Source organism: Raphanus sativus, chromosome 6 (assembly GCF_000801105.2).
Source record: "Raphanus sativus cultivar WK10039 chromosome 6, ASM80110v3, whole genome shotgun sequence".
Taxonomy (NCBI): Eukaryota; Viridiplantae; Streptophyta; class Magnoliopsida; order Brassicales; family Brassicaceae; genus Raphanus; species Raphanus sativus.
In genome coordinates, this window is record NC_079516.1 from 48,380,217 (window position 1) to 48,394,907 (window position 14,691).

The window sequence follows — 14,691 nt, forward strand, 5'->3', positions numbered from 1 at the left end:
CCTATATGGTTCAAAATAGTCAGGATTTATTTGGTGGTTCAGTTCAAGTATTTGTCAGATGATTTGGATAGTTTCAAATGGTCAAGGTACACAAACAATCAAACTGAACTTAATTTGATTCTACTTTCTTGGCTATTCACCGGTTCTCTATCACAAATACTCAAACTTGAACCGAATTGTCTTGAAAAATAGCCTAACCAATTTTTATAAATATCTGAATAACCTAGAAACATAATGAACCCAAGCCAGGCCTAATTCACCTACTCATCATCATCACCATCATCATCACCTCCTCCTCCTCTTCTCTCACTCTCCATTTCTCGATCACACCAAGACATTCGATCTCGAGAAAGTGAAGCGAGCTCTAGAGATGGAAACTACATTTTATTCTCCTGAACGAAGGTAATTATTATCACAAAACAAAACTCTGAACACAATTTACTACTTTTATGTGTACCAATCACCAATTAATACTCGCACGCTAGGTGTTCGACGAAATTTCACACTCAAGAGATTCATTTGCAAACCCGAAACTCACTTTTATATATCATTGATAAGGGCCACGTGTCACTTATCACGCGTGTTTATTAAAAAACCTTTTACTCTGTTTTTTCTCTCTCTCTTGACAAAAAAAAAAGTTAACCGCTTTCTTTCTTCCTTGGCATCCAAGAAAAAAGAAACGTTCACATGGCTACCTCAGAGGAGGAGGAGGAGGAGATCCTACTCCATGCATACAATAACGCACAAGTCTTCTTCCATAAGGGTGACTACACGAAAGTTTTGAAGATTACAGAAAAAGCGATCTCCCTTCATCTCACGAATACCTCCACTTATCGTCACCATCTTCTCCAGGGTGAAGTGTTCCTTGAGCTCGCAAGAAAGGCGGAAGGTGATGATGTTAGAGGTGTGTACTTGTTCGCTTCCCTTGATTCTTACTCGGTTTCAAGTCGTCTCTGTCCGGAATCTGTACGCGCCTTCCATGGATGTGCTCTTGCACTCATGGAATTGGCTGATAAGCTGGGATTGAGCACATTGTATGAGAAAGCGCTCGCCAAGGCTAGTCTAGGTCTAGTAATATTGATGAAGATGCAACCTCGAGGAACTTCTGAAGATGATTTGCAGTTAAAGATGGAGTCTTTGATTGAACTTGCAAGAGAGAAAACGAAATGTAAAAGTGCTATGGTTGTGCATGTCGATGATCGAGTACAGGAAGAGAGGAAGGGAGAACAGGGCAAGGAAGATCACGACGTTGATGTGTTGAAGAAATGTTGGAACAAGCTAGATGAAAAAGCCAAAAGAGAGTTCTTGGTGTTGGACAGTAAGAACTTTGTGGAGTATATACAGTCTTGTCACGCTAAGACAAAGTCTGAGAGGAGGCACTTTGCCAAGTGTCTCTGCATCGATGATACTTTTAGATGGAGAAAGTGGAAGTGTCGTATCTGTCCACAAGTCAATTACTGTTTGGTAGATTGTACATGGCATATAATAGATAAGCATGTCCAAAAGTTTCAACCTCCAAGCAGTTCCCGTCCTAGGCGTTTGGATGAGTGTTTTGCTAGCATGATATGTTGTGGGAATTGGGAGCCTGTGGATACAGCAGAGGCAATAAGTCTAATCAAAGATAAAATTGAGCGCAAGGAAGAGCTTGTCTATGTGAATGGATGGTCTAGTGAATGGGCTATAGCGAGTGATGAAAGAAGGAAAGACATGCTCAGACAGTTGGGTCATGTTCTCAAAGATTATTGTGAAAACGATATCATGCCAAGCAGCGTTTGGGATTGGTTGATGGTTTATACAGAGGAGAATGTGAAACTGCCTGAAGTTCCTGGGGACTACCTTGAACAATGCAAATTCTTCAAGAGCCCTCAATGTCTCTGCTTTTTAGAAGAGAAGAACGTTGAATACCTTCTGGAATACGTTAGAGAGCTAAGCACTGATCTTCGGGCAGGTTTGGTTTTGAAAGTGGTTGATGGGTTATGGGTAAAGTCACTGGTGAAGGAAAGAATCGATATTGAGAGAGTTAGTTTTAATCTGCTTCTAGATGAGAGGCTACTGTTAGAAGGAGAGCATCGTGATTATGATGACGTAGGGACAGTAAAGACTTTCAAATCCAGTGGAATTTATGACCATGTGATACCTAAGGGTGATGAGATTGTCTCTTGGGTTCTAGATTGCCCACCAATCGATGCAGATTCGTGTCCCAAGTGGCAGAGGGTACACAGAATCTTGAAATATGGCTAGCAGCATTGAGAATAGTGCGCTCCACAGCTAGGAAAGAAGAAAGCTACTACACTAAGAGAGACAAGCTACTAAGGTATAAGATGTTGGGTGAAGCTGAAGCCCTTTGTGACAAAGAAGACAAGTGGAGGAATGCTTATCAGAGGAGCAGATATGCGTTGGTGCTTAGACGTAAGTGTGAGCAGCGTTGTTTTGTCAGTGTGGTAAAGGATATTCTTGAAGGAGCTGCTACTCCAAGATTTGGAGAATTAGATGACAAAGAATTCACGGATGGTACATCCGAGCTCTTTACTACTGTAGAGAATGATGCAGTCAGAAGAAATATTTGGAAGCTCAGAAACTCACTTAAGAAAAAGGTCTTCTTCTTCTTCTTCTTCTTCTTCTTCTTCTTCTTCATTTCAGGGGGGGATTTTTGCAGGTCATTTCCATTGATGCAAAGATTTTGCTGAATGAGTGGACGTACAAGAAGCTACACGAATTTGCAAGACTATCAGTCATTGAGAACCGATTAGTGGTTATTCCTTTTGTGAAGCTCTATTTGCAGGTTTGTCAACTTGTTTTTGTTTATCAAAGACCACTCACTTGGTGGTGAAGTATTTCTGAACTGCTACTTATATTATACATGTCTTCTCGCGCAGGATAAACTGAAGAGCATGCTGAAAACACATAAGAGAAAGATTACAACAGCTGCTGCAGGAGCTTCTGCTAAGAAGGGACGTAGATAAACGAGGTATAAGATCAAATCTAATCTGATCTTGTCAACAATTGTTGTTTTGCTGTAGTTGTTTTTCTGAGTTAAAGTGGATTTAAGTTTTTGATGCAGGGCTACACTTTTGGAGGCTCATTCGTACAAATGGCGAAATGTTTTGAATAGGAATGCTTGAGAAGATGGTCTTTTATGTTTTGCTTAAACTTTGAATCTAAGACTTTCTAGTTTGTTCCAGAATGAGATGCATACAATGTTTGTGTTTGTGGAGGGAAAGTTTGAGGACATAGACATAACGAACTGCTCTTGTTGAGCTTCAAAGGCTTACACAAGTTTTATTCCCTTTCATTACATATGTGAGCATGGATCTTAATAAGATTTCTCATTTTGCTTCAAATCCTCTTTGAGACTTTCACGAAATATAGCATAGTAGCTGGTTTAACTTGTTGATATTTTTTAGTTAGTTTATAGAAGAAGAAGAGAGGAAATATAATAAAACTCAAGCGCTTCATTAAAAAATGCATCACTAAAGTCTCCGAGTCCTCTTCTTACTTATGTTGATATCTTCTCTTCATTTTGATATTTTCTTATTTCCTGCCAGTCAAGGTAGGTTTTCCTTGTCATCGACTCATCTTTAAATCTTTTCCCCCTCTTTATGATAATTTACTCTTTTTTTGATGTTACAATATGCTCTCCGTTTCCATACTATACTAACTGAAAACACTCGTTTCATTTCTAACTAGCAGATTCTCAACTTTCTAGTGTTATCTCTGTGAACAGACTTTTAAAAAATGCGTTAGAGTTGTGGAATTATAATTCAATAGACACATCAAATACTACTTCATATATCATATATAGTCGCAACAAAGCCAATGTCTTCTTTGATAAACATAATAGTCTCATGTTCATATTTTGTTTTGTCTGGATTATATTTAGAGAGTAGTTTCGTAGCACAAAAATCATATAATATAAAGTTAGTCAAAAAGATATGTTTCAAACAAAAAAAATAGTAAACTCTAAACATTGAAACTCTAACTCAGTGGACACGCATACTCTCTTGAAGTTATTCTTGTAGTACAGAAATGAAATTATGGACACGAATCAAACTTTTACTTCACTAACCAAAAAGAACTACATATTATAGTAATGTCAACGCATTATGTCACTTTATCAACATTCATAAATTTTAACTAAGGCATCGACAATGCTGACGACTAATGTGGCCCCAGATCTATACTATTAAAACATAATCTCTTATAGGATTTTACCCTTAGTTTTGAAAGATAATTACAATATCATGTCATTCCTTATTTTTAGAATATTTTGATTAATTTTGCCCAATATATTCAACCAATCAAAATCAATGATTTGTAGAACCAGTCACAGCATTTAAAAACGTTTTTTTATGACACAAAATCTATTTCGATATTCAAATTACAAACGTGTTTGATGAAACCAAAAAAGATCGTAACTATAAAAATCATGTACCATAAAAGCATAACTCGAAACTACATAATTCCTAAAACCTCAAACTATAACGAAAACTTAAAAAGAATATAACATAGGGTTATACAAATAATATTAGAACTGCTTTGAGTATAACTGTGTAAGTAATATTATCGTGGAGCCCTTCTTGGAATCCTTATTTTGATCTTAGTATCGTACGTATTGAATTACTAACCTTGGTATTTGTAATATGAAAATATTATTTTGATTTACATTGTATTAATTAAACTTTTAGCAAGGCTTAATATGAATTATCGTTTTCTTCTATGTAGATTTCCAATATATTTCTTAACCAATTCCCTGTTTAGCATTCATAATATGCAAGAAACATTTTTTTGACGGCAAGAAACATTTTTAAAAGTTATATTTTTTTTAACTCGCTGGACACTGAGAATAACTGATTTTTAAAATTTGGTCATCAATCAATATTATTTAGTACAAACAAACTACACGATTTTATAGATTCAGTGTATGGAAAACACAATCTCTTTTTTTATTATTCTTCACACAATTAGTTAATAATTTAAGAGAAATTCTTGGGTTCACCCCCAGAGTGAACTTTTAGATTCACTCAGCCAATAAGATTTCGTTATTTCATATTCAGTATTTTTTAAAAAATAAACAAAATCTTTGTCAAGTTTTTTATGTTTTTAAAATAAATAAAAAAATAAATAAAAAATAATATTAATTGCAAACAAAAACACGTTTAAAAAATACATTTTTAATACTGTAAACCAAACACTAAACCTTAAACCCTAAATTATAAACCTCTGGATAAACCCTAAACCCTTGGTAAATCCAAAACACTTGGATACATTCTAAATTCTAGAGTTTAGGATTTATCCAAGAGTTTAGGATTTACCCAATGGTTTAGAGTTTATCCAAGGATTTAGGGTTTATCCAAGGGTTTTAGAGTTTAGTGTTTTGTTGATTGTGTTAAAATGTATTTTTTTAAAAATCAAAAGATTTAGGATTTATTTAAGGGTTTACCATGGGTTTAGGGTTTATGATTTAGAGTTTTGTTGACGGTATTTTAAATATAAAGTTTTTTTGGGACTACTATTATCTTATATTTATTTTTTATTTTTAAAACATAATAAAATTTGATAATATTTTTTTTTTTTTATAAGATACTAAATATGAAATAACGAAATCATATTGGGTGATTGAACCTAACCGTTCACTCTAGGGGTGAACCAAGAATTTTTCATAATTTAACTATTGAATTAGGAAAAAAATCACTGGAATTTAAAGCAATCTCTGTTAATATGAATATAGATAATACGATTATACAAAATATGGTAACTGAATTTTCCTAATCACTAGAAATAGTAACTATATTTTAGTTTTGCAAAATCCAGTGAGATACGACTCCGAGTATGCTGCAAGGTTTTCAAAAAATCTAAACACCTCAGCGTGTTTTATTCAAATATTATTAGGGAAAATTTGGAAATATACTTTAAAAGAAGAATTTATTTTGAAAACTACACTTTCATTTACTTTTTTTGAAAATTACACTTTCCACTAAGTAAAATGTCTAAACTATCCATATTGAATGTTTATAATCATTCTAATATTTGAATATAAAATAGAAACGATTGAAAAACTTATACTATATACTAGTCCTATTTCAATATTCTATTATATATGATGTAAATGTTGATAAAAAAATGAAAACGCTACCAGACCTAAAATCTAGAATGTGGAACGCAAGTTGTGTGATTTTTTAAAATATATTATAAATAAATTGTGTTTTATTAAAATAGTATTGTTCCTGAGCTTTTATCAGATAACGTGCATAATAACGGGTTGATGGCAAGTTTTCACGGGTTTTATCGTATTTTTAGTTAATGCTTTTAGTTAAATTTGGACTAAATTATATACGGGTCAGGGGTTTACGGTTCAACCGCAGATTCGACACTTTGACATTAATTTCATCTGATATTTGAAATAACAATATTAAAATAAGGGAATTTGCATCTTCTACACACATCTTTCCCCATAATCAACTAAATGCCCTAAATCTCCCATATTGGTACCTCCATTCTTAGACAACAAAGTTGTCACATCGTGTGCACTTAGTTAGTTTCATAATTTTTTCAAGGTTTTCAGCAAATTGACTCTTAAAATAATAACTAAACTAGATCTCGACCCGCACAACCGTGCGGGTTTTATTTTCATTTTTATATGTATATATAAATATATATATATATATATATATATATATATATATTTAGATCATTAGTAGTATAAAATTTTTAATTTTAATCATATATTTAAATATTTATAAAGCTATTTCAAATACAATAATATATATAGTTTGCATGTTGTAAATAATCAACTGTTTAAACCGTCGTACGTATTTGTTGCTTTTTATTATATATTTATCTTATTATATTTGTATTTAGTTATTTAACATATTAATATGTGCATGAAAAACATATTTGACAATTTTTTTTATTTAATTAATGTTAAACTTTTACCCATCTTTCAAAACTGGATTTTTTTTTTTGCAGTATTTTACACAATATATTATTATATCTACAAAAGTGAAAGATATGTTAATTTTATACATGTAGTATATAGTCTGCTAATGTTAAGCCGCTCTGTCATATTATAATTTTAGCATAAATATTTTCTATTTATGAAAATAAAATTTTAAATTTTATCAATTAATATAATTTATCATATTAAGTTCAATATGATAAAAAATTAACATGATTGGTTGTGATTATATAATAGATAAAAATAAGATATAATATTTTATTTTTCATTTTATAAAAGCAACTGAATATATTAATGTATAATAATATTTCAAAACTAATTGCGGAATTAGTTAAAATATTTACATATAATCTTGAAAATTAAGATCTTGTTAAGATCTTTTTAAAAGATTTTCTATAATATTTTTTTAAATATATATATATATATATAAATTTTAAATGAAAAGATATCGAAAGATATTATGATTAAAGTAGTTCAAAGATTAATAATGATTAAAAATGTAGTGTGACCAAGTCTAGTAGATAGTCCATTTTTAAGAAAATTATACATGAATGAAAAGTCATGACTTCTGTTTTAATATAATACTAGATTTTTGATCCGCACGCCCGTGCGGGTGTATATTTTATAAAATATGTTGTTTTTCATGTCAATATTAGAGTTTGACAAAAAACGCGAATCCACAAAATTGAACAGATTCCGATCCAAAAGAAGTACCAAACCCTAACTGAAATGATTAAATATCAAAATTTTGGTATTTAGAAAACTGAAACCGAATTCTATCTGAACCGAAGTATTTCAGATATCCAAATGTATTCGAAATAGATTTATATACTCTTATATATATATATATATATATTTAGATTTAATGTATGTAAAAAACATTCAGAATATATATGGTACTTATAACTTGGTTTAAATAATTGAAAATATATATATAAATAGTCAAATGTGAATATCTAAAAAGGTAAACTATACTCAAATCACCAAAAACACTTAAAATAATTATTGATTATCTATCCAAATATTTAATCAAACCAAATTATATGTTAAGTTCAGGTATTCTGATATATGTAATATGTTATTCAAATTTATATGTATTATATTATTTTGCTTATATATTTCGAGAAATTTAAAGTATAATAATTTTACAAATAATTTAAATGTGTTATCTAAACCCGAACAAACCCGTAAAGATCCAAATCGAATCCAAACCAAAATTTAAAATATTCGAATGAGACTAAAATCTTTGATCCCGGAAACTTTAAACTCAAACAGACCCAAACCAAACCCGAATTGGTAGCAGAATGCCCACCCCTGATTCACAATCTATTTTTCTTTTAAAAACACAGCAAACATAAAATTAATAGTATTTTCACATATATTATATTTTAAAAATTTAATGTAAAATATAAAATCATAATTTAAGTTGGTATATAAAATTTGACTTTGTATTATATTTTCTTATATATATATTGATTTTTTTAATAATGGTTATTGAAAAATATTTTAGTAAAAATAAATTTTTGAATGTATGTATAAAAAATATGAAAAAAATTTAATAATGTATATACAGAAAAATAAAATATTTTCTTCATTTTACAAATGAAAATAGAAAAATAGAAAAAATCTAAAAAAGAATTTTTTTTATAAATTAACATCTTTATAACTAAAAATTTAAAAAGTCTTTACATTATTAATTTATAGAGGTTCTACGATATATGCTATAATCTACTACAAAAAATATCATGACAGTGTATATAAAATGTAATACTCGCATTCTTGATTTATATAGTCAAATCCACATATGAAGTTCAGAATCTTGAACATGTCAATTTTGTAAGATAACTTAATCCGACTTTTAGGTTGTAAATAAAAGTGTCAATATATCTCTTTTGCTAGGATATTTCAATGCACAAATGAAAAGTTAATAAATATAATAAAGGAATATATAGTTATGAATATTCTGCATCATTAATGATTCAATATTAGTTGTTAGGCAATATTAACAGGTGCAAAAATAGTTTCCAAAAACGTTTAATATGAGAATATTTGTTTGCTTAATAATATCACTATTTAAATTAAATAATAGTGACATACTTTTAATATTAAAAAAATAAGGAAATGTCAAAAATGTACTTCAATATAATAGTTATAGATATTAATTTATTACCCTGTTTTGTCAAATTAAAGCCAGGATACAAATACATACAGTATATATATATTATAATATAAGTGAACAATAATTATAAAATAAAACGTGGATAATAAAAACGGTGCATAAGACAATAAAATAGGATAAGTCTTTAGTTCTTTTATCATGGACAAATCCCATTAAAATCTCAACAGATTTGTCTAAAAAAATAACGAAGCAAAACTGAATGATTGCAAAAGGAAAACTGAATGTTGAGAAGAAGAATAAAAGATTTGAATAACTTTACATAAATCACTTTATGGAAATATCGAATAGAATACAGTTAAGGTATCGGTTGCTTTTAATAATATAATTAACAGTATATTTAATTCAGTGGCATTAGATCGTAATTATTTAGGAAAACTCATGGTCAATTCTAATTTGTACTTCAGTTTTAATAGATTAGATAGATGAGATTAAAAAATGAAAAAATAATTAAAACAAATTTAAAAAATTATATTACATAAATTATTTTGAAAATATTATTTATCGGCAAAAATAAAAATTCATCTTAAAAAGTATTTAAAAGTATAAAAAATTTAAATTTAAATTTATTTTTAGTTTTTATAAACAAAATTAAGTCCGCGCTTTTAAAGCGCGGATAAAAATCTAGTTTACTAATAAATCCTAAATATGGCTTCATCTTCGTGTAGCCAAGCAATAAAAAAATAGTTTCAATAGATTTTATTAGGTTAGGACAAGGATTGGATATTAACATATTTTTCAGTATTTATTTGCTTCGTACTTACTTCATGAGTATCGATGTTTCAGATATTCGATTTTTTTTTAATATTTGTGAATATTCACGAATATTTCATCCACTTTATTCAATATAAGTAATTTTTAAAAAAATTAATACCAGATAATTTTATAAATATCTTTTACATAACAAAAATATAAATTTAAAATTAATGAAACTATATGTTTTATAAAAATTCAAAATTAAAATATTCCTATAGCTAAGTTGAGAGTGACTCCCATTTTTTCCAATTTTCCCATAAAATATTCCTATAGGATTTTTTTTCCAAATTTCCTAAAAAGATATTCTGTAAACTAAAATTTAGGAAGAATTAAACATGACTTAGCTTTCAAAAAAAAAGAATTAAACATGATTAACTCCAACAATTTGTTTTGCTAGTATTGATAAAGACGTAAATACGATAAAAGCAAACCCCAAAATAAGAAAGAAATAGGAAGGAGTAAATATATATTTATCTTAAACAAACCCTTATTCCTTTATAACAAAGGAAAACATTCATCTTCACCACCACCTCTCCGTTACTCGATCACACCAAGAAATTCGATCTCGAGAAAGTGAAGCGAGCTCTAGAGATGGAAGAAGCCTTATTTTGTTCTCCTGAACGAAGGTAATTAATATAACATAATCCTCTAAACAAAATTTTTTCTCAATTCATTATTCAAAACCTAACAAAGTTTGGAGCGCACGCTAGGCCTCTTGGAAATTTCGAAATTTGCAAAACTGAAATTAATTTACTATTAGATTTACTCTGTTTTTTCTCTCACACAATACTCTTAACCTATTTTTTTTCTCTTCTTTTTTTCATTCTCTATAAAGCCCATTCGACCACAAAGAAACCCACAATTTTCTCAAGAAAATCGAGACTGAAGATCGTCCAGAAAAAAGTGACTACAAAGACTCAGAGAATACATATGATCTTGCCAAAGAATTATTCGAAGAATCTGATCACATCAAGGCATTGGAGATAACCGAGAAAACCATCTCTGATCATGACCTGAAGAAATCATGCTCTCCTCACCACCAACTACAAGGTGACATCTTCTTTTCTCTAGCAAGAAAAGCAGATACTAAAGACATCAAATGTGTATACTTGTTTGCTTCTGTCGATGCTTACTCGATGTCTAGTCTTCTATGTCCTGACTCTGTAAGCTCCTTCTATGGCTGTGCTCGTTCGCTGATTGAATTGGGTGACCAGCTCGGGATAAACAGCTTTTATAAGAAAGCCGAGTCCAAGGCTAGACATGGATTATCCGTGAAGATGCTTAAACCTCAAGAAAGTTATGATCATCAGTTCATAAAAGATGATTTGAAGGCAGAACTTGAGGCTTTAATCAATCTTGCAATATGGAAGATGAATATCAATGAGGCAATGCTTGTGTCAAGTAATGTGGCTAGCCAGATGAAAGAACAGGGCAAGGTAGATACTTACGTTATTGATAGATTGAAGGACTTGTGGGGTAAGCTAGATGAAAAGACCAAAAGGGAATTTTTGGTAGTAGACAGCACAAGTCTTGTAGACTATTTACATGATGATAACATATATGACAAGAAAATGATTGAACACATTTCCAAATGCCTATGCGTGGATGATGAACTTGGCTGGAGATGGTGGAAGTGCCGCATTTGTCCTCAGGTAAATTATTGTTTCACTGATTGCAAGTGGCACATTTTAGATAAGCATGTACACGAGTTTCTACCCCGAAACTGTTCTCGTCCTATGCGTGTGGATAAGTTTTTAGCTGACATGATACGTTGTGGGGAATGGGAGCCTGTGGATACATCAAGGGCAGTAGATCTGATCAAGGCCAGAATTAAGGGTAGGGAAGAGTTTATTTATGTTCATGGATGGTGTAATGATTGGCCTGTAGCCAAGGATGAAGAGCGGAAAGAAATACTCAGACAGTTTGCTGAGGTTCTGAAATCTTCTTGCTCCAATGATACTCTTCCATGTAGCCTTTGGGACTGGTTGATTGATTACACAGAAGAGAATGTGAATCTACCTCAAGTTCATGGGTTCTATCTTGATAGATGGAGCTTCTTTAAGAACCCTCAGTGCATCTGCTTCTTAGATCTCAGCAGCCTTAAACACATACTCGAATATGTTAAGCAGTTCACCACAGATGTTCGCACAGGATTAGTTTTAGCGGTAGTTGATCGGTTAGGAGAAAAGTCCCTGGTCAATGAAAGAACTGGAGGTTTTAATCTGCTTCTGGATGAGAGATTGTTGTATGAAGGAGAGCATGATTTTGATGACTTAGGTTCAGTAATAAGGACTTCTAAGTCCACTGGAATTTATGAGCATGTAATACCTAAGGGTGATGAGATTGTCTCTTGGGTTCTAGACTGCCCAGTAATCGATACAAATTTCGTGTCTCAAGTGGCAGAAGGCGTACACAACCTTGAGATATGGTTAGCAGTTTTGAGAATAGTACGGTCCACGGCTAGGAAAGAGGTAAGCTACTATAGTAAGAGAGACAAGCTGCAAACATATGGTAAGATGTTGAGTGAGGCTGAAGCCCTTTGTGACAAAGAAGACATGTGGATGAATGCTAATCAGAGGAGCAGATACGCATTGACGTTTAGAAGTGTGTGTGAGCGGCGTGTAACTCAAGATAGTGCTACCAAATGTTGTTTCTTAAATGTGGTAAGAGATGTTCTTCAAGGGGCAGAATCTCCAAGATTCGAAGTATTACAAGACAAAGAATTCATGGAGTGTATATCTGAGCTCTCTACCACTGTTCAAAATGATGTTATTAGAAGAAGTATGTGTAAGCTAAGAAAGTGGCTGAATGAGAAGGTAATATTCTTCTTCTTTCTTTTTTCTTTCTATTTATTTCAGCAAGTTTCCATTATGACAACTGATAAAAACAAAACAAATTAATCTTGGGGTTTTTTTCTTACAGCTCGTTTTGATTGATTCAAAGATTTTACTAAATGAGTGGACGTACAAAAAGTTACATGCATTCGCAAAGTTATCTGCAATTGATAATCGCTTAGTGGTCCTTCCGGTGGTAAAGATGTTCTTACAGGTTTGTCGCTTTTTTTTAAGACTTTTCACTTGGTGGTGTGGCAGTGTGTATATATATATATATATCTTAGTTTCAACTTATATTATAACATGTCTTCTCTCGCAGGATAAACTGAAGAGCATGCTGAAAACACATAAGAGAAAGATTACAACAGCTGCTGCAGGAGCTTCTGCTAAGAAGGGACGAAGTACTCAAACGAGGTAAAAACACCATCTTGTCAACAATTGTATTTTCTTAATAATTTTTTTAAGTCAGTTATGTCTTTTATGCAGGGATAGAAGAGTTTTTCTATAAGTAGGTGTTGTTAAGAAGATGGTATTTTATATGTATAAAACTTAGCTTCACCCCCTAAGGTGAACCTCTACATTCACCCACCAATAGGAATTAGTTAATTGAGATTTGATATCTCTTAAAAAAGGAAACCAATTAATAAGAATTTAATGAAATAAAATTATGTTTTTAGATAAATAAAAAATAGTAGCAATTATCAAAAAAAAAGTTTTTTTAAAATTGATAAATCAGTCAGAAAATACTAAACCCTAAATTCTAAACCCTAAACCTTAAATTCTAAATACTAAACCCTAAACCTTAGGGAAAAGCCTGAACCCTTGGGCAAATCTTATACCCTAAACCCTTAAATTTAAACCAAACCTTAAATCATAAACTAAATCCTAATCCCTAAATCCTAAATTATAACCCTTAATACTAAACCCTAAATCCTAAATTCCAAAATGGTTTATGGTTTAGGATTAAGGGTTTATGATTTAATATTTGTCAAAGAGTTTAGGGTTTAGGGTTTTGTGTTTAGAATTTAGGGTTTAATATTATTGTTTATGATTAAGGGTTTAGGGTTTAAGATTAACGATTTAGGATATAGGATTTGCCCAAGGGTTCAGGCTTTCCCCAAGGGTTTAGGGTTTAGTATTTAGAATTTAGGGTTTAGGGTTTATGGTTTAGTATTTTCTGACGGATTTATCAATATTAAAAAATATTTTTTTTATAATTGCTACTATTTTTTTATTTATCTAAAAACATAATTTTATTTCATTAAATTATTATTACTTGATTTCCTTTTTTAAGAGATATCAAATCTTAATTAACTAATTCTTATTGGTGGGTGAATGTAGAGATTCACCTTAGGGGGTGAAGCTAAGTTTTGTTAATTTTATATCCTTTTGGTTTTCCCATTTTCACGTTAGCTTTTTCTTATACCAGTCAAGTAGTACAACATCAGTTTCTTATAGCGTGGCGGGTCTTTAATTCAGTGGAAATACTTTAAAAAGTAAAGCAAACTGAACTTTTTTACTTTGTTTTAGGATCAGATGCATGCAAGTTCTATATGTTTCTTTAATATTTTTTTCGATTCTTTGTGACATTGCCACCTTTTTTGTGACATTGCAACTATATCTACTGTTCTGTGTTACTAAAGATCTGAGAAGAGAGCAACAAAAACAACAACAAACCAATCAAATTGTCTTATGCTTTGACGTCATAAGATAATTCTCTGCTGATAAACATGAAACCATAAATGAAATAAAGATACATACACTAAAGTGTTGTAAATAATCATTCATTCCTTTCGATACATATGTGATGTGAACAAAACATGTGTACAATCGTAAAATTCAAGCTCCCTTCATCAAAAGTCCTCCGTAAAAGAGTATTTTTCCTCTTCAACCAATTCGTCGCCTGTTCTCTTTGGTTAGTATCTTTTGTTTTGTTTTCTCCGTCATTTCTGATTTCCACGCCGCCTCTT

At 31.0% G+C, this 14,691-nt stretch overlaps 2 protein-coding genes across 4 annotated transcripts; both read left to right on the top strand.

Moving 5' to 3' along the window:
• The first annotated feature begins 97 nt into the window (after nt 1–97).
• LOC108812746 (uncharacterized) lies at nt 98–3,341 on the top strand. 3 transcript variants are annotated; one of them, XM_056987932.1, is made up of 5 exons: nt 98–402; nt 671–2,594; nt 2,657–2,782; nt 2,877–2,968; nt 3,050–3,341. In XM_056987932.1, the coding sequence occupies exon 2, from the start codon at nt 688–690 to the stop codon at nt 2,239–2,241; it is 1,554 nt and encodes a 517-aa protein (XP_056843912.1). In that variant the 5' UTR covers nt 98–402; nt 671–687; the 3' UTR covers nt 2,242–2,594; nt 2,657–2,782; nt 2,877–2,968; nt 3,050–3,341. The 3 variants fall into 3 exon arrangements, with proteins under 3 accessions (XP_056843912.1, XP_056843911.1, XP_056843913.1); XM_056987931.1 differs by having other exon boundaries at nt 671–2,782; XM_056987933.1 differs by having other exon boundaries at nt 671–2,782; nt 3,062–3,341.
• Nucleotides 3,342–10,367: 7,026 nt separating this feature from the next.
• Nucleotides 10,368–14,352, top strand: LOC108808736 (uncharacterized). The gene is made up of 6 exons (XM_018580842.2): nt 10,368–10,513; nt 10,723–12,703; nt 12,810–12,935; nt 13,041–13,135; nt 13,208–13,252; nt 14,098–14,352. Exons 1-5 carry the CDS (start codon nt 10,479–10,481, stop codon nt 13,227–13,229), a joined length of 2,259 nt encoding a protein of 752 aa, XP_018436344.2. The 5' UTR covers nt 10,368–10,478; the 3' UTR covers nt 13,230–13,252; nt 14,098–14,352.
• Nucleotides 14,353–14,691: the final 339 nt, after the last annotated feature.

Coding starts and splice junctions, on each gene's coding strand:
- LOC108812746 (XM_056987931.1), top strand. CDS start 688: ATGGCTACCTCAGAGGAGGAGGAGGAGGAGATCCTACTCCATGCATAC.
- LOC108808736 (XM_018580842.2), top strand. CDS start 10,479: ATGGAAGAAGCCTTATTTTGTTCTCCTGAACGAAG. Junction 10,514..10,722: donor TTTTGTTCTCCTGAACGAAG/GTAATTAATATA, acceptor TTCTCTATAAAG/CCCATTCGACCACAAAGAAA. Junction 13,136..13,207: donor GGACGAAGTACTCAAACGAG/GTAAAAACACCA, acceptor TCTTTTATGCAG/GGATAGAAGAGTTTTTCTAT.